Source organism: Hyaena hyaena, unplaced genomic scaffold (assembly GCF_003009895.1).
Source record: "Hyaena hyaena isolate Hyena2069 unplaced genomic scaffold, ASM300989v1 scaffold_198, whole genome shotgun sequence".
In the NCBI taxonomy this organism is placed as follows: Eukaryota; Metazoa; Chordata; class Mammalia; order Carnivora; family Hyaenidae; genus Hyaena; species Hyaena hyaena.
Genome location: NW_024080829.1, coordinates 1593433 through 1616596, shown reverse-complemented (window position 1 = coordinate 1616596; position 23164 = coordinate 1593433). Strand labels below are relative to the sequence as shown.

General features: G+C 35.9%; 2 protein-coding genes across 3 annotated transcripts in view; one reads left to right on the top strand and one right to left on the bottom strand.

Moving 5' to 3' along the window:
* Positions 1–23164, top strand: part of ADAD1 (adenosine deaminase domain containing 1) — an 83906-nt gene that overhangs the window by 50275 nt on the left and 10467 nt on the right. The window lies entirely within an intron of this gene.
* Positions 3406–8389, bottom strand: IL2 (interleukin 2). The gene is made up of 4 exons (XM_039241602.1): positions 8210–8389; positions 8061–8120; positions 5789–5935; positions 3406–3789 (listed from the first exon to the last, which is right to left on the bottom strand). Exons 1-4 carry the CDS (start codon positions 8354–8356, stop codon positions 3679–3681), a joined length of 465 nt encoding a protein of 154 aa, XP_039097533.1. The 5' UTR covers positions 8357–8389; the 3' UTR covers positions 3406–3678.

Here is a 23164-nt window from a genome sequence, read left to right as displayed (position 1 = left end):
CCATTCTTTCTAACAGCTTGATGGTGGGCCTAATATAGCTGTGGTTGGTTTTTTTGTTTGCTTATAAGATGGGGGAGACTTATCAATGTGCATGAATTTATAGTGGAACCAGCTAATGTGATGTTAATGTTTTGGGGAATAGTTGTCAGTCAAGTCAGATAATTGGCCTAGTTGCAATCAGATCAGCTCTCCCTAGGGAATTTTAAGTGCTATGAATGTATTACTGAAATGGCTCAAGCCAAAATGGGGAAAATAAACTGTGAGTAAATAGAATTAAATGGAAGTGAAGCAGTGTCATTGAGAGGCAAAATATGAGACAACAGGAGATCGTGTTCAGGGTATTTTCACAGTTTCAGTTCTTAGATATTTAACCCTGGCCTGTATTTTGTCAGGCTCCCTTCACCTTCATTTTAATTCAGTTATTAGGAGAAATAATACAACAGTTGAAATCTAGTTGAAAAGATGGCTTGTGAGTAGAAATTTAGTGTGCATTCTGTTCAGTCTTTGAGGGATCTGTGTGGTGCCAGGGACAGCTAGAGCCCTGGACAGTCTATTCTGGTCTTTGGCAGCCTATTATTTATCCCTATGTTCAGTAATGCTGTTTTCTTACCTGTGCCATGGTATGACAAAGGTTAGAAAGCAATATTCCAAACTTTTTAATAAAAAAAAATGTGGTGATCATGTATTAAGGCAGTACCTATAGAAGGTAGAAAGGACATTTAATTATATCTGTATTAGAAACAATAAACTATAAAAAAATTTAAAAAAAATTTTTTTTTGGTTGGTACTTAGATAAACTTATTTTGTACATAAAGTGACAATGACTGAGCACTATTTTAAGGAAGCCATAGATGAAACTTGTAAAAAATAACTTGAGTATAATTTGTATATTACATACATACAGATACTTTCAAAATATTGATGGGGACTGATTATGACTGTTGTCAAGCTACATAATAACAATTAACGAAGAATCACTGTTACTTTCAAATGCAAGGTGTTTTTTTTTTTGAGAATGAGCTAAAATTGATGGTTCCTAGATAAAGAGAATTGTTCTTTGATGTAAGAAGGGAAAAAGAATATTGTTAAGTAAATAGGAAGCATGAGAATTTCCTCTCCCAAGTAGCCATTAGCCATTTCTCAGTGAATGATATCCCTGGAAAATATCTCTTCCAATATGGCTTAGAGGAAAACTTCACAGTATATATCTGTGGCCTCTTCCAATTATTGTGATTTTCATTCACTTTTGCCCAGCAGAATTAGAATCTTCTAATTTTTAGGGATCTTATAACCAGTCACCATTATAGATCTTTCTGGATCAAAATGCTTTGATTGGCACTTCGCCCTTTTGTTTATCTAGTGATTGCTTCCACCTTGTCTCTGAAAGCTAAATGCTTTCACCTGGCCTGTATCACTTCAGGATTCCATATTCCCAGATCAGGGTAACCAATTCTATTGCATCACCATCTGTCAATTCTGCTTTAAGGAAGAAAAACCACCACAGAACTGTGGTGGGTGCTAGTGTACCCCTTACCGATGCATTTCTGAATGTCTTCCTAGGCAAAAGGAGAAGATTGCACTTAATAGGTCCATTCCAGTATTTCCGTTTCCCTGGTTCTTTGGACTCTTTCTTCTCCAGGGAAGCATGACTTCAAAAGGCCACTGTGGAGTCCAAAAATTTACTTAACCACCTATTAATGCCATTTGCAAGTTCTCATTAAATTCTAAATCCCAGGGGAAATTGCATTCCTCTAACTTAATCAGCCCAAACATGACTAAACTTTACCCCTGTTGATCTAAACACTTTTTATCTCACTGCCCCAGCAATGTTGAGATCTTTATTTTAGGCCTAGAGACAATTAAAGGTGGTAGAAGTGAGGTCTGAGGAAAATTTCCCTTAAGTTCTGAGACATTGGAAGGTTTTTATGCAGAGGAATGATCTTTCCTCAGAAAGGATACTATTAAAGAAAAGGAGTTGTCTTTGCCAATAGGATGTTTAAAATTCTCAGCCTCTGTGTCTGGCAAAATGTCCACATCCCGTATCTCTGGGTCTCATTTATCCATTCTTAATGTAAGAAACCCGTAAGATTTAAACTTTCTAAAAAATTTTTAAGTTTATTGATTTTGAGAGAGAGAGCATGAGTAGGGTAGGGGCAGAGAGAGAGGGAGCGAGAACTCCAAGCAAGCTCCCCACTGTCAGTGCAGAGCCCAACACAGGGCTGGAACTCATGAACTGTGAATTCAAGAGTCAGATGCTTAATCAACTGAGCCACCCAGGTGCCCCTGGAAGGCTTAAACTTTTAACTGGCACTATATCTTTGCAGACCTTACATCAGGCTCTTGGCTTTGTCCTCTGTTATAGATATCTGTGACTACAGGGATGAGGGACTCCTTCAAAACTGCCAACAAGGACTTCTGGTTGTCCATGCATGTTTTAAATTGTATACTTATGATGTTGTTTTAAACTCCTCTTTGAGACCGTCAGAAGAATCTAGGTAGTAATCATAATTTTTATAACTGTTGCTAATCTAGCAATTAAAAGCCATGGCCATTTGAACTCACACCTTGCCCTTCATCTGTATTTCATGCTGTGCTGCCGTTGATAATTTGAATAATCAGGATGTTAGTGCATCTCACAGACTATTGTGTTCCTAATGAACCCTGTGCCCCAGATCCCATTTTGATAGTCTATTTCTTGGAGCTGTTTCTGGTATAATTACTGTCTTTGAGCCAGGAAAGAGGTGGCTTATCAGAATAAGTCAAGGAGGATCTAGTAGAGACGTTTACCAAGCTATGGTCATGGTATAGGGGAGGCTGCAAGAGATAATGCAGTACCCTGGATCTAGTGGTGGTAGAAGTGTTAACTGCCCCTAGGGCTGAAGAGAAGAGTGGATGGAAAAGTTAGCAGAACCTAGAAGGAAAAAGTCTTGAGAGAAACTGGGTTCTTAGGTTGAGAGGTTACTTCACTTGGAAAGTTAGGGAATCTCTTCTGTCACTCAGACAACCTACCAGAGCTCCCAGTGGCAGGACCCAATGAAAAGCCAGAGGGCAGGGGAGACCTTTGATATATGCCATAGAGGTGAGCCTCCTGAGGGCAGAGTGCAAGTTGTAAGACGTTAGAGAACAGAGAGGCACACCAATTGTATGAAGAGTTTCAATGTATTTAGCATCTTAACTACAGCATGTAGGTAATTTGATAAGGTTTTCACAGACTAGAACTAAGGCTCTAACTAGCTTGGGAAAGGAGAAAGCAAGAACTTTTAAGAAGCCCATTTCCCTATTCCACATACCTCTTTTCCAAGGGAAGAGTGACTCTTATAAACATCTTAAACATTTTATGAGTTCACAGGAGTAATTCAGAAATATTTTACTTTGTGCTGTTCCCAGGATAATAAATGACTGAGCTTATAGTATTTTTATTAAATACCTTTATTAATTGATCTACATAGACATTATATGTAACAATTCAATATAAAAATAAATACTTTGGGATAAATAATTTAAGTGAATTTTTAGAGCCCCTAGGGCTTACAAAAAGAATCTTAAAAGATCCATATTTATCATAAGAATAGGAATAATAATTACAAAAGGTAGGAAACCATACATCAAAAAATAAATATAAATTTTAAATATTTAAATAAATAGCCTGATACATTTTAAATAGGAGGCACTTAATTATCAACTCAATGTTGAGAAGATGCTTTGACAAAAGGTAATCCATTTATTCAGAAATTCTACAATGTTTGCGGTCTCATCATCATATTCACATGTGAATCTTGTTTCAGATCCCTGTAAGAGAAAAATTTAATTTTTTTAGATCAAGGTACTTTCCCTTATACATCGTCATTCTCCATTGAAATCTTATAGGCTTATGGCCTTTATTTTCAAGTATGTTAAACATATTAATCATTCACATTTTCTTGAGCTGGTCAAAATGGCATACCAAAAAATTGTGTTATGATACCAACTGATAGTAACATATAAACTAGGATTTTCTTCATTTGTCAATTCTGTCAATCACAGTGAATACAAGAATTTGTTTTCCTGAATTGTGTAAAAGTGCACATTTTAAATAAAAGCAGTTCTAGACAAATATTTTATTAAATGCTGCATGCAAAAGACAGTTGTTAAACCTCTTTTCCTGTGGGCATATGTCTGTATCCATATCTAAGTGTAGCTTACATGTATGCAGTCATATGCACATTATACTTTTTCAAACCATAAGTCTTCTCTTAACTTTAGTGAATCTCCTTATAGTTCCCCAAAGCAAGATAGAGCCAGTCCAGAGTAAGGGAAAATTTGTGTGAAGAACATTTTCATAAATACTCATACCGATTTCCATTCCATCTTAGTATCAATGCAGGTGAGTTTCCCAACATAGGAAAATCTAAACATAGAAATTTTGTTCTATGGACTGACTCTTTAGTAATTAACCTCCTCTGCTGATAGGAGCTATTTCAACTCTGTTTCTAGCTGAGAAAATATTTTGAAATATAGGAAGATAAAAGGTCTTTTTCCAATTGAGGTAATTCCTATCCTGGAAACATAAATCAAGTATGATAAATATTTCCTTTAAATAAATGGGTGCAGTGTTATGTGTCTTCTTACATATAATTATTTAAATATTAAAACCCCTCTCTTGGGAAGGTTTAAATTTTTAACAATAGATGGCTTTTGAAATACATTTCCTGACTTTCACATAATTTTATATTAATTCTACATCAAGAATTTAGAATCAGTTTTCGGATGGTCAAAGTTTTTATTTTTTGAATTTTTTAAAATATTTTATTTCTGAGAGAGAGATAGAGAGGCAGCGTGAGCAGGCGAGGGTCAGAGAGAGAGGGAGATACAGAATCTGAAGTAGGCTCCAGACTCTGATCTAGCTGTTAGCACAGAGCCTGACGCGGGGCTCCAACCCGCAAACCACTAGATCATGACCTGAGCCGAAGCTGGATGCTTAACTAACTGAGCCATCCAGGCGCCCCTGATGGTCAAAAATTTTAGAGCAAACCTCTTGACATAGATGTCTGTCAGTGTCTACATGACATTGATATCAATGTATTTTTTTAATTAGTTGGAAACAGTCTACTAATACAATGACACTTATTTGGAAACAACTAGAGTTACATAATTTTAGAAACCTGGTTCTACTGTAATTAAAATTATGCTGTTAACTTATTAAGCTTGTATTTTTGGCAGATGAGAAAAGAGAGCCATGAATGTCTACATATCCCAAGTCCCTTATATATTTAATATTTCCTGTACATTTAAAAATACTTAAGTTCTTGAAAGTATTACTTCTAAATAAAGTTAATTCTCTAGTCCATCAGTCATTTTAGTGGTTACCATTTTTTTAGATAAATCTCTCAGTTCTTACACCAAATAATAAGGAAACCCCATTTTAAAAGCCTTTCAGGTAATCAGTGTTGGCTCTTCTGAAAAAATAATCTAAAAGAATTTAAAAATATGTTACAAAACCCGTCTTGGTTTTGTGAAATTCAATTGTCTTCTCCCACTCACAGTTTTATGTTAATGTGAGAAGTTAAAAAAAATGTGAGAGAGGTGAAAGAGTGCCAGGGTAGGGACTTGTTGCTGAGTGGATGGTAGGCAGAAACCCTCTAGCTTTTACTTCCTAGCTCCACAATGTATCATCTAACATAAAAATGATTCATGTTCATGGTGGTCTTAAAATGCATGACTACTTCACAAATAACAAAACTATTATATCACTTTAAAATGTCCTTCCCTTTATTTTATTTTCAGGAGAGCAAAGACAGTAATGCCTTACCTTTAGTTTCAGAACTGTTACATTGATATTGCTCATTAATTCCTTGATGTGTCTCAAGTGAAAGTTTTTGCTTTGAGCTAAATATAGCACTTCCTCCAGAGGTTTGAGTTCTTCTACTAGACACTGAAGGTGTGTCAATTCTGTGGCCTTGAATAATAATAAAAATAATTATTGGATAAGTTTTTCCTAAAGGTCAGAATCAGAAATTAATCTCAAATTTATTTTATTAAGACTGGTAGTATAGTTCTTACTATTATCCCTGCTCTCAGCATCTTACTGTCAAGATGAACCAATATAGCTTACATTATAAGACTTGAAAACCTTTAGTTCAACTACCCATGTTTAGCCTTAACTTTTAGTAAATAATGAGTCATTAACTTCAGTTTAATTTGGCCTTGCCATAAGTCAGTGTTTCTGCACCCAAATGCAAATCACAGATATAGGCAGAATTCTTTCCCAGTCTGTGTAGAAATTATTAGAACCAGAGTAGTCACAGAAGTATGAGATCACATTATTTGATCCTAATGTTTAATAATCTAAGAGTTGAGAATCTTAGAATGTTAAAGGACAGAGGAGCTCTTGGATATGCTGTCCTAGCCCCAGCATTTTATAGATTAGGCAGTTGTAACTATATAGTAAAGATTCTCAATACAGCAAGTCATATAACTGCGTTAATTTTTTATTTTTCTATAATAAACACATGAAATTAAGATGCATTTTTAAAAAAGAAATGTGTCCCAACCAAATAAAAGGTTAGAATATTTGAAGGACTTTTGGGTGGCGCTCCTAACTTACACATATACACCCACCCATCCACTCACGTAGTCTATTGTAATGAAAGTATTTCACATTTTTGTGGTACATTATAATTTTAAAGTGCCTTCTCCCAAACTCATTTAAGTCTCACAATCACTTTTTGAGATAGCAATGCAGCTTTGTTATTTCCATTTTACAAATACAGAAACTAAATCTCAGAATTTAAGTGTTTTCCCAAGGTAACGTGACTAGGTGAAACCAAGATTAAATTTTATTTCTTTTGTTTGTTTGTTTATAGCATTAACACAGCATCTTTTGAATTAAATGTTTTTATACCTTCTTAAAATTTTTTTTTGCAAACATAGAATGGTAGTAAAATGGACAAATGAACTTATCACATTACTTTGGGTTTCAAATAGATTTTGAGTTGTCATTTAGAAACTGTTAGATTTCAAAGAATTTCACCACCTTCTAAATTATGCACATAATTTCATTTTATCTTTCTAACAATCTTTAAAGAGAGAGAGGACTACACCACACACATTTTATGACATTTCCATCCACTGCCCTTTCAACTTGCTACTACAAATTCAGGGCTTTAAGTTTTTGGCATGAGCAACTTGGAGCTATTTCACTCAAAAAACCAATCTAGTGTCTTTATGTTGCTCTAGTTATGCGGCTCTGATTAATTTGGAGAGGCATCTCTAAGTTATTTTCATCTTTCAGAAGAGTTGAAGTTTGAAGCATACTATGACCTTTAAAAAGTTTTGAATCTTGGAAACCAAATTATATAGTATATTAAGTCTCTAGGTCTATTGGCATAAAAGATGTATTAAGTCCAGATTTTCACTTTATAACTCCCCAAGGAGAATTTTGTTTTTACTGTTACCAATAGCTAATGCTTATATGTTATTTACTCTATTTCAGACACTGTTCTGAATACTTTACACCTATTCACTTATTTCCACAAAACTATATGAAGTACATATAATTATCATTCACCATAAGTAGATAAACTGAGTCACAGAGTAGATAATTTGCCCAAGGTCACAAAAGCTAAGACATGGCAGAGCTGGGATTTCAGTTCAGATAATCTGGCTCTAGAGACTATGCTCTTGGTCACTGCTCTGCTGCTGCTCAAAGGTAGACCCTTAGCAATCTTTCCTAAAACAATAAAGGATTTTTTAAAATAGACTTCTCTGAAATGAATTTTGATAATTTAAGTTTTACATTTTTCAGTAAAAGTCAACATAATCTTTTTAAACTGTCTCAGCAATAAACTGGGAATAATATTCTTGTCCTCTTCCCACCACCTCTCTCCCAAAACACAAATACACATAAAAAAATATATAGGCAAAGCTATTTTACAGAAGCTTCATTACCAAACTGGTTTAAAAAATATTGAAGTTAATTTCTTTTCCTTAGATGAGATGCTACTAAACTAATCAGCATGCAGATTTTCATATTGTTTTGAATTTTATTAAGACATAAATTGAACATAGAAAGTTGTACTTACCTTCTTGGGCATGTAAAATTTAAATGTGAGCATCCTGGAGAGTTTGGGGTTCTCATGATTCTGAGAAAGCATAATACAGTTTCATTAAAAAATGATCTCCAGTTCAGAAACATATGTAATAATTTTGGTAAGAAAGGAAATATACTTACATTAACTCCATTCAAAAGCAACCGTAAATCCAGCAGTAATTGCTCCAGCTGTTGCTGTGTTTCCTTTGTAGAGCTTGAAGCAGGTGCACTGTTTGCAACGAGTACAAGAGTCAGTGCGATGCAAGACAGGAGTTGAATTTTGTACATTTTGTGGCAGGAGTTGAGGTTACTGTGAGTAGTGGTTAGAGAGGCTGATAGGAAGCTCTTGAACAAGAGAAGCAATTTATACTGTTAATTCTGGAAAAATATTATGGGGGTGTCAAAATGTTTTACATATTACACATATTTTCAAAGATTCTACCTGTGTGGCAAAAAGCATTACCTTTATTTTTCCTCTTCTGATGACTCTTTGGAATTTCTTTAAACCCCCATAAACTGACTGAATGGATGTAGGTAAAATCCCTCTTGGTTACCTTAGCCCACACTTAGGTGGTAGTTGTAATTCATACAACTAACGCCTTCTGTGTGAAACAATTTTTCCTCCCTCTTTCTTTAAGGGGGTGGGGATACAAAAGTGGCTCATGAAAATTTTCTCTTCGTCATAAAACTGTGTTGAACATGTGAAGCACCGTGGTGTGGTGGACAAGAGTAAATAGTTGCAAAGAATAAATTTTTAGATTTGTTGATTAAACAGGAAGAATATTGGTTTCCTGTTCAGGATGGTTTTACCTTTTGATCTACACAATGACTGTGCTAATGCATATGTGATAGATTACTTCTTAAACAATCAGCTAGGGAAATATTAAGACTACAATACATAAAATGCTCATTGAGCTTTAGGTGCTGTCTTAGTTTTAATGTTTCTTATATCTGTTTTAATCTCCTAATATCTGTTGCACATTTTTTAATAGGTATAATGTTCAACCAATAAATACTCCGGAAAGGGTCTGCATGCAAGAGTACTAATGCTAGTTTTGGGGAGGGGGGTTGGGACAAATATATTTTTGCTGCTTTATGTTTTTTGCTGGGCATCAAGCAGATGTAAAGTGAGTTGAAATGTCACCAGAATCGAGGATGCTTTTTTCTTCCTCTTGGTCTCAGGGGCCACCTGAGCTATTAGATCTTTTCCTTCCCTTTATGTCCATTTCATGTCTCTCTCTTTTTATTGAATTGATTGCTTACATTCCTTTAACTATGAAGCAGAAAATGAGAATAATAGGGATCCCCAAGTTTATTTTGTATCTAGAAAGCCACTAACTGAAATTTCTGGACATTATTTGTACATTCTTTAGGAGAAAGATAGTATGATCTGGCAAGCATGAGATGTACCTATCCTGGTCTCAGTAGTGTGGCTGGGGCTAAGAAAGGCATGGTAGTAAAATAGCCCAGGAGGCTGCGGTGGGTCATGGGGTAGAGGTGTTTGTGTGTGCATGTACCTTGTGGGATCAGAGCTGTCCACAGAGCAGGGATATCAAGGCTCATTTATTCCAAGATGATTCTTACTATACAGAGGCCGGAATTGAATCAACAGAAGTTACTAAGAAGGGGTATCCATTACAATTTTGGAGCACCTTTTATGAAAAAATGAATAAAGTACTACAAACAACTCATGACAAACAAATATTCAGACAAGGGTTTGCATCCAAGGGCATTGATGCTAGTTTTATAATAGACTTTATATGTGCTGTATGTAAACCAATCCTTAAGTTTCTACTTGTTATGCTTGCACCTCTCTAATAGATTTAGATTTCTCCACTACAGCAGCTAGGGCACTATGAGTATAACAATGATAGTTTTGAAAAAAGATCAGATCAATGTTTTAAAGTCAGTAGAATGGGTAGGATACTTAGGATATGTGTTAATGTGTCCTCAGTGTAATGTACTAACTGCCTCAGTAGAGGCATGGTAGAGGCATAAAGTTCTGATGTAAATTGGAGATAACTGAGAAAATCCTTCCTCAAAGAGTTGCTTGTGACTCCTCCAGTTTTACTAATTCGTTATGTGTCTAGTCTTTAAAAAGACATTTATCTAGCACCTCAGGTATATAGAAAGGAAGAAGAAAGAAAAATGTAAATACACATAGCCTAGTTTAAGCCTAACAACAAACCTGTGAAGGAATAATTCCTGTTTTGCAAATAAGAAAACTGAATCTCAGATATGTTAACTAATTTATTATAGGTCATGAAGCACTGACTGCCAGTCACGGGCAGAGCAAGGATTTTAAACCGGAATATTCTGACTCTGTAACCCACTCTTCACACTTGTTTTCTTTCTTAAGGAACCTGATGTGCCATAGGGAAGACATGTACACAGGCCAGTGTAATCCTAGGTAAAAGGTAAAAATTGCTGCTTCAAGAGAGGTGGATATAAAGAATTTTGAAGAAGGAACATGATTTGAAACTGGATTTTGACAACATGTTTATAGATATGTAAATTTAGGATTAGGAAGAAGGTGGTGAGCAAGAAAGGTTAACTATTCTTAGGAGCATTTGTACCTACAAAACAGAGAAAAATGGTTTAGGACTATTTACACAGTAGGAAGCATTCTGAAAAATACAAAACATCTTAATAACATTTAAAAATAAGCATTATAGTTCCTCAGGTGGAAAAAAATGGAGGAAAAGCCAGATTAGCGATCAGTGATCTTTTAGAAAACATTAGAGACAAGTTAGAGACAAATGATCATGATCTTATCTTTTTATTACTAAAAAATGCAAAGTGTCTCTCTGTACCTCTCAAATCAAAACCACAAAGTGAGCATTAGTTCTAAGGGAAAGGCTATTTAATGATCTGTGTGTCAACTTTATTATACTTGTTTTGCTTCTCTAAAGACTTGGGTGTTTCATCCCAGCATCATCAGCTCAGGCCTTTACCCTTCCAGAATGGAAGAATTCAGGCCCACACATTTTTCTGTGTGGGGGCTTTTCCAATGAGGCTTTTGATGTTCTCATAGTTTTGATATTTCTATTTCTCCAGCTATTTCCATTAGAGAATGGGTCAATATATGCTACATTTATGGGACCCTTCTTAAGCCCCCAGCTTATCCCTATTAACACATAACAGACACCATTATAGAAGTTGGTCTTAGAATTTCTTTCTTGAAATGCCTGGGGATAAAGCTACCATACACTGTGACATACTTTCACTTTTTAACATGTCTGACACATCAGCTGGCTTTTCTGGCTACAGTGGTGGTAAAGTCAGTAGTAGACTGCTAGTTGCTGCATGCGTCACACCCCCTACTTCCCCTTTGAAAATAAAATTCTACTATTCAATAAGCTTTTTTCATTGCTTAGCATTGTTTGTGACTCAGCCTCTTAGACTCCAGAGTAGCCCAAGTTCTTTAAAAAGGGAAGCCTCAAGGGTGCTTAAATTGGTTAAGCATCTGACTCTTGATTTTGGCTCAGGTCATGATCTCACACTTGGTGAGTTCAAGCCCCACATTAGGCTCTCTGCTGACAACCCAGAACCTGCTTGGGGTTCTTTTTCTGTCCTCTCTCTCTGCCCCTCCTCTGCTGGCTCTCTCCTTCTCTCTCAGTAAATGAATAAACTTAAAAAAAAAAAAAAAGGGAGGGGAAGCCCCAATCCCTGAAGCTGCCTACCAAAGAGATTGGGCAGTCAGTTGAACACACTGTCCATCCAGGAAAGCTGACTTTCAAGGACTCCACTTCCTGCAAGAATTTTTTCTTTCTCACCCTTTCCCATCACTTTGTGAAACTTTAATTTGGACGGGAGCTTGATGCCCGTATTAACCATCTCTTGTTAGTTTCTGTACAAGCCTCTCGGCTTTTCAAGATCCAGTTATCTCCCTTTCAAATTAGGACATATTATTGAATACTCTCCATACCACCCAGAGAATATTTAGCTATGAGCTCTGTGTTTCCCATGAGAACCTGAATTTCGCTAGGCATAGGTTGGTGCTTAGTCTTTTCCTTATCAGACCTATAGTCCTCCACGACGTGATACTACCTCTGTAAATCTCTCTGTGAATCACAGTTAAGTCGTGTGCTCTTCCATGTGGTAAATTTCAGTGATGTTCATAAAAGGATGTTCCATCCTTTTGGGATGGAAGAATTATTTCCATGGTACTTTTAATTTTGCAGAGGATTTTCAAATTCATTATCCCATTGAGTCACACTTTACTGATAAGAAATTTGATGTTTGTACAGGTTAGGTGACTTGCCCAAGATCACTTTCTTAAGTTAGTGGTGAAGTCAGAGCAAAACCCCGAGACTTCCTGGCCCTTAATGATTTAACATATTTCCGGTGTAAAATAGTGAGATGCCAAATTCTAGGTACATTAGGCTACACAGAGAAAGCTGAATTACTGTTCCATCTCATTTCACTCTATCAATGATAGCTGATGAGTCAGGCAAGGTATCATCCACCTTCGCCTACCCAACACCTTGTCTGAGAAGTTTTAGGATTTCTAAGAAGTTAGAACAGCTGAATTCACACAGCTACAGAAGCTAGGTTTTACCCATGTTTTTCATTTCTCTCTGGGGTCTTTTAAAAGCACCAGAGCACTTGATGTTTCCTAAAAATCCTCCCACATCTGAAGAAAGAAAGTGATTGCATCCACTGTGAATTTAAGTTGAACTGGACTTTTCAGAGTACAGTGTTTGAAGGCTAACATGAGAGTATCACACTAGGCATTTGTCTGCATTTGGCAACCAAGAGGCACCTCATTGTCTAAATGTAATGATAATGGGATTATCTTCAAAACTTTTGGAACTTTACTTTTTGTGTAAATGTTAAGTCACACAGCAGTTACCTGAAGTAGAACAGGATAATCTGACAGTAATAGCAATAGATTTGCAAGGCATTTCAAATTTATAAAGCACTTTCATACCCATTTATCTCCTCTTATGGCAAAACAGGTAAAGAAAACTTTCTGGTTGTATATATTTCACTAAGGACTTTATTTTCTTTGTACATTAAAAATTAAGCCTTGCAACTTACACATAAATATTGGCTTTATCCTCTTCCAAGATAAGTGCTTTCATTAAAATCTTATAAAAATAAATTATTTATATTTATCTTCATCTAATGGCTTTTCCTGCCTAACTTTGTTTCTAAGCTCTCTGTTAATCATTTGTTCTTTCCTCTTCTACAGTAGCTTTGGGTGTATCGTTCATTGACAATCCATTATTCATAATGTTAAAAGATAAACTGAGGCGTATTTTAAAATATGAGAGTATATTTGAGCAAAAATCTACTTGAATTGGACAGCATCTCATCTGGCAGATAGAAGGGAGCTCGGAGAAGTTGTACAAAATGAAAGGCTTTGATATCCAGAGGGAGCAAGAACAAGAAAGTTAACACTACACAAAATAAAAGGGGTTGCTTATTACAAGGCTGCTTTCTTCTAGGGATGGCACTGGTCCATCAGGTAGATTATCTGGTGTGGATCAGACAATTCCAGATTACTGGTTTAAGATTCTATTCCTGGGAGAAACGAAGCTATAATTAACTCTTGGTTTAGTGAGGTGGGGCTTAGCATAACTGACTTTATTTTGGGCCTGTTGTCTTGTTTTTAACACTAAATGATAATTTTTTTTTTTTTAAAGAATATAGCCTAATTTAGATTTAGATTGTGTGGAACTGTTTCCTAAGGAATTCAAGTGCCACACCCCACTGGTAAGAATAGAACCACATAAGGGTCTCCATTGGCTAGGGCTCCAGAGCCTAACTAAAGGAAGAACAGTGCCACATCCATTTCTGGCTCATCTCAGTCCAGTCCTATAGGGGCAGCTACAAGACACTGAGTCACTTTGGAGTTTCCTAAATCCCTCACTTTTTTCAGACTCAAAGGGGTTTTGAAAAGCTATTCTGTTATTTCTGTTGTAGAAAATGCTAATTTCATCCTAATATACATTCTTCCTTCCTGCTTAGAAGAAGAATCCTGAATTTTAGCTAGATATATGGCTATTCCTCATCAAGACCATATTTCCTACTTTCCCTTTGAAATGAAGTGTGGCCATGTAGCTATAGTGGCTAGAGCTCTAGAAACTCTTCCATCCTTAAGGACAGGGGACCGTACTCTAGGGATGTTAAAGCTGAGAGCTGTGATACTGAATATTTCATGTAGCTGCCAAATCAACTTTGATTTCCTAGTTCCTGACTTATGTAGAAGAGAAACAAGTATATCTTGTTTAAGCCACTGTTATTTTGGGTTTCTCATTACAGTTGACCTTTGAACAATGTGGGGGTTAGAGGCACTGACCTCTGCACAGTTGAAAACCCATGTATAATTTTTTATTCCCCCCAAATTTAACTAATATCCTGCCATTGACTGGAAACCTTAATGATAACCTAAATAGTCCATTAGTATATATTCTCTATATGTGTTACATACCATATTCTGACAATAAAATAAGCTAGAGAAAAGACAGTGTTGTTAAGAAAATCATAAGGAAGGTAAAATACCTTTACAGTATTGAACTGTGTTTATTTTAAAAATCTTTATATAAGTGGACCTGTGCAGTTCAAAATAGTGTTGCTTAAGGGTCAGCTGTATATACATTTAACTACAGTGTCTGAGTACATTAGGCTGTGTTCTTTTTTAGACAATCCTATTTGGTATTTGGGGTTTTTGACTACAAATTTAAGGTACATTGTTGAACAACAACATGTGCTATGGGAGTACAAAAATAAATAGCTATCCCTAGACAACAAAATTTTACATTTTAGTAGGAAAGAGAATATAATGTGAATGCAAAGGATGGTTGGGTAGTTAATTGGTAAGTGTACATTTGGCCAGCTTCTACTGGCATAAGAATAGACATATAGATTAATGGAATAGAATTTAGAGTCTAGAAATAAACCCTTTAGTTTATGGTCAGTTGGTTTTTGGCAAGGGTGCCAAGATAGTTCAATAGACAAAGAATAGTCTTTTCAATAGCTGGTGCTGGAACGACTGCATATCTATTTTCAAAAGAATGAAGCTGGACCCCTACTTCATATGATATACAAACATTAACCAAAAATTAATCATAGACCCGAATTTTAGACCTAAAATAACAAAACTTATAGAATGAAGCATAGAAGTAAATATTCTTGACTTTGAATTAGTCAAGTTTTCTTAAATATGCCACTAAAAGTAAAATCAACAAAAAAAGTAAATAAATTCAAAAATAAAAAGACAAATAACTCATTTAAAAATGGACAAATGATTTGAATAGACATTTCTCCAAAAAATATGTACACATGACCTAAAAGCACATGAAAAGGAGTCCAATATCATTAATACGGAAAAAAAAAACCCAAGATCATAATGAGGTTCCACTTCATGCCCATTAAGATAACTAAAATAATAAAGACAATAGCAAATATTGACAAGGATGTGAAGAAATATGACCATAATGTATTGGTAGTGACCATGTAAAATAATAGTGCAGCTTCTTTGGAAAGCAATTTGGTAGGTTTTTTTAAATATTAAACTTGGAGTACCATATGACCCAGCAATTCCACTCTTAGATATATGCCCAAGAGAAATGAAAAACTATCCAAAAGCTTGTAAACAAATGTTAGCACCAACATTCATTAAAATAGCCAAAAAGTGGATTAACAAAGTGTGGCATATCCATACAATGGAATATTATTTGGCAGCAAAAATACTGAAGTACTGATCCATTCTACAATACAGGTGAACCTTGAAAACATAATGCAAATTTCAAGAAGTTGCTTGTATGATCCCACTTATATAAAATGTCCAGAAAAAGCAGACCCATCATGGCAGAAAGTAATTTCTTGGTTTCCATAGGTGAGATAAGGGAGAATAGAAAGTGAGCGCTAATGGGTATGGAGTTTCTTTTTGGGGTAATGAATATGTTCTAAAATTAGATAGTAGTGATAGTTGCCTTCATGAATATACTAAAAACCACTGAATTGTACACTTAGTGTGTAGATTATATCTCAAAGTTGTTACTTTGTTTCACTAGTTTCATAATTGTGGTTGAAACGTATGCAGTATGCTTTTGGTTTGTGGCTGTACTGAAATAATGTCCCCATATGAAACTATACTTATCTCCAAGAATTGAATAAATAACCACTATTTATAAAACAACTGTATTGTTACAATTAAGAATAAATCAATAGATTAAAATTTTAAATTGTCATTTAAGTAGTAAAAGATACCACATGGCATTCAATCACTACTCTTGCTGCCAATTATCATCACCAAATTAAGTCCCAAACACTGAAGAGTCTAATGATTTTTCTTTGAATAACAAAGTAAAGTAGTATGCTTCAACACTTCAGTGTCTTTGAATGTTTAAAAAATACATTTAACATAAATAACTGTACCAACAAATACTGTAAAAGGATGGCAATGGTTCCAGAAAAGATGGTTCCACAGGCCTTCCCTGTCACTCATTATTAGGAATTTCATAGTCTACTAACTGCTCAAAACAAAAATCTATGTAATCATCTTTGTTTTCTTTCTTTCCTTTTTACACCATATTCAATCTGTCAAAAAATCTTACTGGTTCTATCTTCAGAATTTATCTTTAATCAAGCACTTCTAACCATAGCTATCTCTATCATTCTAGTCTAAGGCATTTTCAACATTTGTTTTAATATTTCAATCATTTCCCTAAATTGTGTTCCTTCCAGTTCTTGTTCCACTAAAAGCTTCTTTTCACACAGGAGATAGAATGATCATTTTAAAATATAAATCAATTTATGTCATGCTTATCAGGATCTTCAAGTGGCTTCCCATATCCCCAAAAGTAAAAGCCAAAGTCATTAATTGGCTTACAAGGCCCCTCTCATCTGACCTCAATAATGTGATCTCTCATAACTCTTTTACCTCCAGTTCACACTGGCTTCCTTACTGCTCCTTGAATCAAACAGCACATGACAGCCTCAAGGCTATTGCATTTGCTGTTCTGCCTCAAATACTGTCTACTCCAATATGCACTTGACTTATTCTTCACCTTCTTCAATTCTTTGCTCAAATGTTTTTCTTTGAGAGACTTTTTCTGATCACCTTATTAGTATCGACCTCTCAAGAACTAGCTACCTCCCTTCCCTGCTTCCCCGCTCCCCATAGCTTATTGTCACCTTCTAATTACACTGCATAATATTATTTATTCTTTAATTGTCTGAGTCCTCCCACATTAATATATACTCTATGAAGGCAGGGATTTTATTTGTTTTGCCTATTGCTTTCCCACCATCAGTGCAAAAGGGTTCCTCTTTTTCCACATCCTCACCAACATCTGTTGTTGCCTGAGTTGTTAATTTTAGCTATTCTGACTGGTGTGAGTTAATACCATATTGTGATTTTGATTCGTATTTCACTGATGATGAGCGATGTTGAGGATTTTTTCATTTGTTAGCCTCTGGGTATCTTATTTGGAAAAGTGTCTATTCATGTATTTTGCTTATTTCTTCACTGGATTATTTGGGAGGGGGGTGTTGAGTTAGATAAATTCTTTATAGGTTTTGGATACTAACCCTTTATCTGATATGTCATTTGCAGATATCTTCTCCCATTCTGTCAGTTGCCTTTTAGTTTTGCTGATTGTTTCCTCTGCTCTGCAGAAGCTTTTATCTTGATGAAGTCCCAGTAGTTCATTTTTGTTTTTGTTTCCCTTGCCACTGGAGACATGTCAAATAAGAAGTTGCTGCAGTTGAGGTCAGAGAGGTTGTTACCTGTTTTCTTCTCTAAGATTTTGATGGCTTCCTGCCTTACATTTAGGTCTTTCATCCCTTTTGAGGTTTTTTTGTGAGTATGGTGTAATAAAGTGGTCCAGGTTCATTTTTCTGCATGTCGCTGTCCAGTTTTCCCAACACCATTTGCTGAAGAGACTGTCTTTTTTCCACTGGATACTCTTTCCTGCTTTATCAAAGATTAGTTGGCTGTATGTTTGTATGTCCACTTCTGGGTTCTCTGTTCTGATCTATGTGTCTGTTTTGTGCCAGTACTATACTGTTTTGAATATCACAGCTTTGTAATACAGCTTGAAGTCCAGAATTGTGATGGCTCAAGCTTTGGTTTTCTTTTTCAGGATTACTTTGGCTCTTTGGGGTCTTTTCTGGTTCCATACAAATTTCAGGATTGTTTGTTCTAGCTCTGTGTAGAATGCTGGTGTTATTTTGATAGGGATTGCATTGAATATGTAGATTGCTTTGGGCAGTACTGACATTTTAACAATACTTGCTCTTCCAACTCATGAGCATGGAATGTTTTTACTTTTTTGTGTGTCTTCAGTTTCTTTCATAGGTTTTGTATAGTTTTCAGTTTATAGATTTTTTCACCTCTTTGGTTAGGTTTATGCCTAGGTATTTTATGGTTTCAATGTTATTGTAAATGGTATTGATTCCTTGATTTCTCTTTCTGCTGCTTCATTACTGGTATATTGGAATGCAACCAATTTCTGTACATTGATTTTGTATCCTGTGACTGTTGAATTTGTGTATCAGTTCTAGCAGTTTTTTGGTGGAATCTTTTGGGTTTTCCACATAAAGTATCATGTAATCTGTGAAGATGAAATTTGGCCTTCTCCTTGCTGATTTGGATGACTTTCATTTCTTTGTGTTGTCTGATTGCTGAGGCTAGTACTTCCAACACTATGTTAGATAACAGTGGTGAGAATGAACATCTCTGTTGCGTTTTTGACCTTAGGGAGAAAGCTTTCAGTTTTTCTCCATTAAAGGTGATGTTAGCTGTCAGTCTTTTGTATATGACCTTTATGATCTTGAGGTATGATCCTTCTATCCCTACTTTCTTTGAGGGTTTTTATCAAGAAAGGATGCTGTATTTTGTCAAACGCTTCTTCTGCATCTATTGAGAGGAGGACTATGTGGTTCTTATCCTTTCTTTCATTTATGTGATGTATCACATTGATTGATTTGTGAATATTGAGCCAGCCCTGCATCCCAGGAATAAATCCCACTTGATTGTGGTGAATAGTCCTTTTAATGTATTGTTGTATCCAGTTCGCTAGAATCTTGTTGAGAATTTTTGCATCCATGTTCATCAGGAAAATTGGTCTCTAGTTCTCCTTTTTAGTGGAGTCCTTGTCTGGTTTTGCAATCAAGGTAATGCTGACCTCATAAAATGAGTTTTTCTTCCATTTCCATTTTTTGGAATAGCTTCAAAAGAATAGGTGTTAACTCTTCCTTACATGTTTGGTAGAATTCCCCTGGAAAGCCATCTGGTCCTGAACTCTTGTTTCTTGGGAGATTTTTGATTACTGATTCAATTTCTATACTGGTTATGGGTCTGTTAAAATTTTCTATTTCTTCCTGTTTCAGTTTTGGTAGTTTATATGTTTCTAGGAATTTGTCTAATTCTTCCAGATTGCCCTATTTGTTGGCATATAATTTCTCATAATATTCTCTCATTATTGTTGGTATTTCTGTGGTATTGATTCTGATCTCTTTCGTTTGTGATTTTATTTATTTGGGTCTTTTCATTTTTCTTTTTGACCAAACTGGCTAGAGTTTTATCAATTTTGTTAATTCTTGCAAAGAATCAGCTCCTGGTTTCACTGATCTATTCTACTGTTTTATTTCGATATCATTGATTTCTGGTCTAATCTTTATTATTTCCCTTCTTCTGCTGCTCTTGGGTTTTATTTGCTGTTCTTTTTCCAGCTTTTTAAGGTATAAGTTTGGATTGTGTATCTGAGACCTTTCTTCCTTCTTTAGGAAGGCCTGGATTGCTATGTATTTTCTTCTTATGACCGCCTTTGCTGCATCCCAGAGGTTTTTTACTGTTGTGTTTTCATTTCCATTGGTTTCTATGTACTTTTTAATTTCCTCTTTAATTTATTGATTAAGCCATTATTTCTTTAGTAGGATGTTATTTTATCTCCAGGTATTCATGGTATTTCCTAATTTTTTCTTGTGGTTGATTTCAAGTTTCATAGGGTTGTGTTAGGTCTGATCTTGATCTTTTTGTACTTGTGAAGGGCTGATTTGTGATCCAGTATGTGTTCTATTCTGGAGAACGTTCCATGTTCACTTGAGAAGAATGTGTGTTCTGCTGCTTTAGGATGAAATATCTGAATATATCGGTTAAGTCCATTCTGTCCAGAGTGTTCTTCAAAGCCCTTGTTTCCTTGTTGATTTTCTGCTTAGATGATCTGTCCATTACTTTAAGTGGGGTGTTGAAGCCCCCTACTATTATGGTATTATTATCAATGAATTTCTTTATGTTTGTGATTAATTGATTTATATATTTGGGTGTTTCACATTGGGGGTATAAATATTTACAATTGTTAGATCTTGATGAATAGACACCTTAATTATGATATAATGTCCTTCTTCATTTCTTGTTACAGTCTTTATTTTAAAATATAGTTTAATATCTGTATAGCTACTCCAGCTTTCTTTTGATGATCATTAGCATAATGGTTGGTTCTCCATCCCCTTACTTTCAATCTGAAGTTGTCTTTAGGTCTAAAATGAGTCCCTTGTAAGCAGCATATAGATGTGTCTCATTTTCTTATCCATTGGGATACTCTGTGTCTTTTGATTGAAGCGTTTAGTCTGTTGACTTTTTGGGTTTTTTTTTTAATGTTTGTTTTTTTGAGAGAGAGAGAGAGCAAGCACGAGTGGGGTAGGGGCAGAGAGAAAGGAGAGAGAGAATCCCAATCAGGCTTCACACTGTCATCACAGAGCCCAATGCGGGGCTCGATCTCACAGTCTGTGAGATATTGACCTGAGTGAACCAAGAGTCAGGAACTTAACCCACTGAGCCGCCCAGGTGCCCCAACTTTTANGAGGGGCAGAGAGAAAGGAGAGAGAGAATCCCAATCAGGCTTCACACTGTCATCACAGAGCCCAATGTGGGGCTCCAACTCAAAAAACTATGAGATCATGACCTGAGCCGAGATCAAGAGTCGGACGCTTAACTCACTAAGTCATTCACACGTTCCTAATCCATTGACATTTAGAGTGAGTACTGAAAGATATTAATTTAGTGCTATTGTGTTGCCTATAGTTTGTGTTTCTGGTGATGTTCTCTGGTTCTTTCTAGTCTTTGTTGCTTTGGTCTTTTATTGTTTTGTTTTGTTGTGTCTTTTCTCCACTCAGAGAGTCTCCCTTAAAATTCTTGCAGGACTCCTTTAGTTTTTGTTTATCTGGGAAACTCTTTATTTCTCCTTCTGTTTTGAATGACAGCCTTGCTGGATAAAGAATCCTCAGCTGCATATTTTTCCAATTCAGCATATTGGATATATCCTGCCACTCCTTTCTGGCCTGCCATGTTTCTGTGGATAGGTCTGCTGAGAACCTGATCTGTCTTCCCTTATGGGTTAAGGACTTTTTTTCCCTTGCTGTTTTCAAAATTCTTTCCTTGTCTGTGTATTTTATGAATTTGACTATGATATGACTTGGTGATGGTCAGTGTGTGGTGTCCTTGGAATGTGCTTTCTCGGACAATATCTCATCATCATTGGTATATGGTTAATAGGTTTGTTGAATCTAATGGGAATTCTCTGTACTTCTTGGATTTTGATGTCTGTGTCCTTCCCCAGATTAGGAAAGTTTTCCACCACAATTTGCTTATATCAACCCTCTACCCCTTTTTCTTTCTCTCCATCTTATGGAACTCCTCTATGATTCTCTTAAGTCTTATATCATGATCTTTTGCATTTGTTTCTTTTTATTCTTTTATCTTCTATATTGCTGAATCCACTGCTCTGCTTCATCCATCCTTGCCATCGTGGCATCTATTCGAGATTGCATGTAGTTATAGCATTTTAAATTTCATCCTGACTAGATTTTATTTATTTTATCTACGCAGAAAGGGATTCTATGCATTTTTCAACCCTGGCTAGTATTCCTATTACTGTGGTTCTTAATTGTAGCTCAGACATCTTGCTTATATCTGTGTTGATTAAGCCCCTGGCTGTCATTTCTTCCTATTCTTTCTTTTGGGGTGAGTTCCTTTGTTTTATCATTAGGGAAGAAGAAAAAACTAGTGAAATATAAAATAAAGAATTAAAAACAAATAAAAAAATAAAATAAGGGATGCTGGATCTTAGATGTGTTTTGGTCAGCTGTTGAAAGAAGCTTGATAGAATAGAGCAAATGGGGAAAAAGGTAAAAAAAGAACTTTAAAAATAAAAAATATTATATAATAAAATAGGATAAAATAAAATAAATGAAATAGAATAAAAAATATAAAAAATAAAGTAAAAGTAAAAGTAATTTTTCTCTTTTTGTAACTGACAAAGAGAAAGAAAAGAAAGAAAAAGAAAATAATTTAAAAACAAGCAAAGAAAACAAATAAATGACCCTGCAAACAGAATGCAACCCAAATGAAGTTATATCCCATTCGGGTATATATAATAGTTATATACCTAGAACTGAAATAATTAAGCCTTACACTAAGCAGGTAGAGTGACTTGTGCTGGTCTTCTAGGGGATGTGTTTGTAGGGTATAGTTGGGTGGGGTTTAGTGTAATGGCTCTGTTCTCCAGTAGGTGGTGCTGCTTAGCTTACTGGGGTGGATCATTGTGTTGTGCGTTCATGTGCATGAGCATGCTTGTATGCGGGAGAGGTGGAAATGGCTTCACCCAGGTCCCTAGTCTCTGGTACAGGAACTTGGCGCTCTCACCAATCTGTGATCTAGCCCCATTCCTTTGTCTCAGGCATCCTTCCACTCCTCGCCTCTACCCTGTCCATGCCCAAGCTGTCCACCTATCAGACAGCACCTCTCTGCAGAGTTTTATCTCAGATAGGGTTGTGTTCAAAACCCCCTGCTTCAGAGACCCCTGAGGCTTGGACCTGCACCAACTTTCTGGGGGTGGGTCTTGCTGAGCAATAGCCAGGTGCTGGTTTGCCCTAGAAAATGTTTGTGTGATAACACAGCAGCAGATGTTCAGAAATTATGGCAAATCACAACATAAAGCTAGCACCAGGTTTCACCAACCTCTGGCATCTTTGTCCCAATACCAGCAAATGTCGCTGCTCTCTGGGGTCCGCCTGGGGAGGTTCATGGCCCCTACCAAATGCACTCCAAGCAGGGGAACTACTTTTCTCTGTGTGGCACAT

Coding starts and splice junctions, on each gene's coding strand:
- IL2 (XM_039241602.1), bottom strand. CDS start 8,356: ATGTACAAAATTCAACTCCTGTCTTGCATCGCACTGACTCTTGTACTC. Junction 5,936..8,060: donor AATTTTACATGCCCAAGAAG/GTAAGTACAACT, acceptor TTATTATTCAAG/GCCACAGAATTGACACACCT. Junction 3,790..5,788: donor TAACAGTTCTGAAACTAAAG/GTAAGGCATTAC, acceptor TTTCTCTTACAG/GGATCTGAAACAAGATTCAC.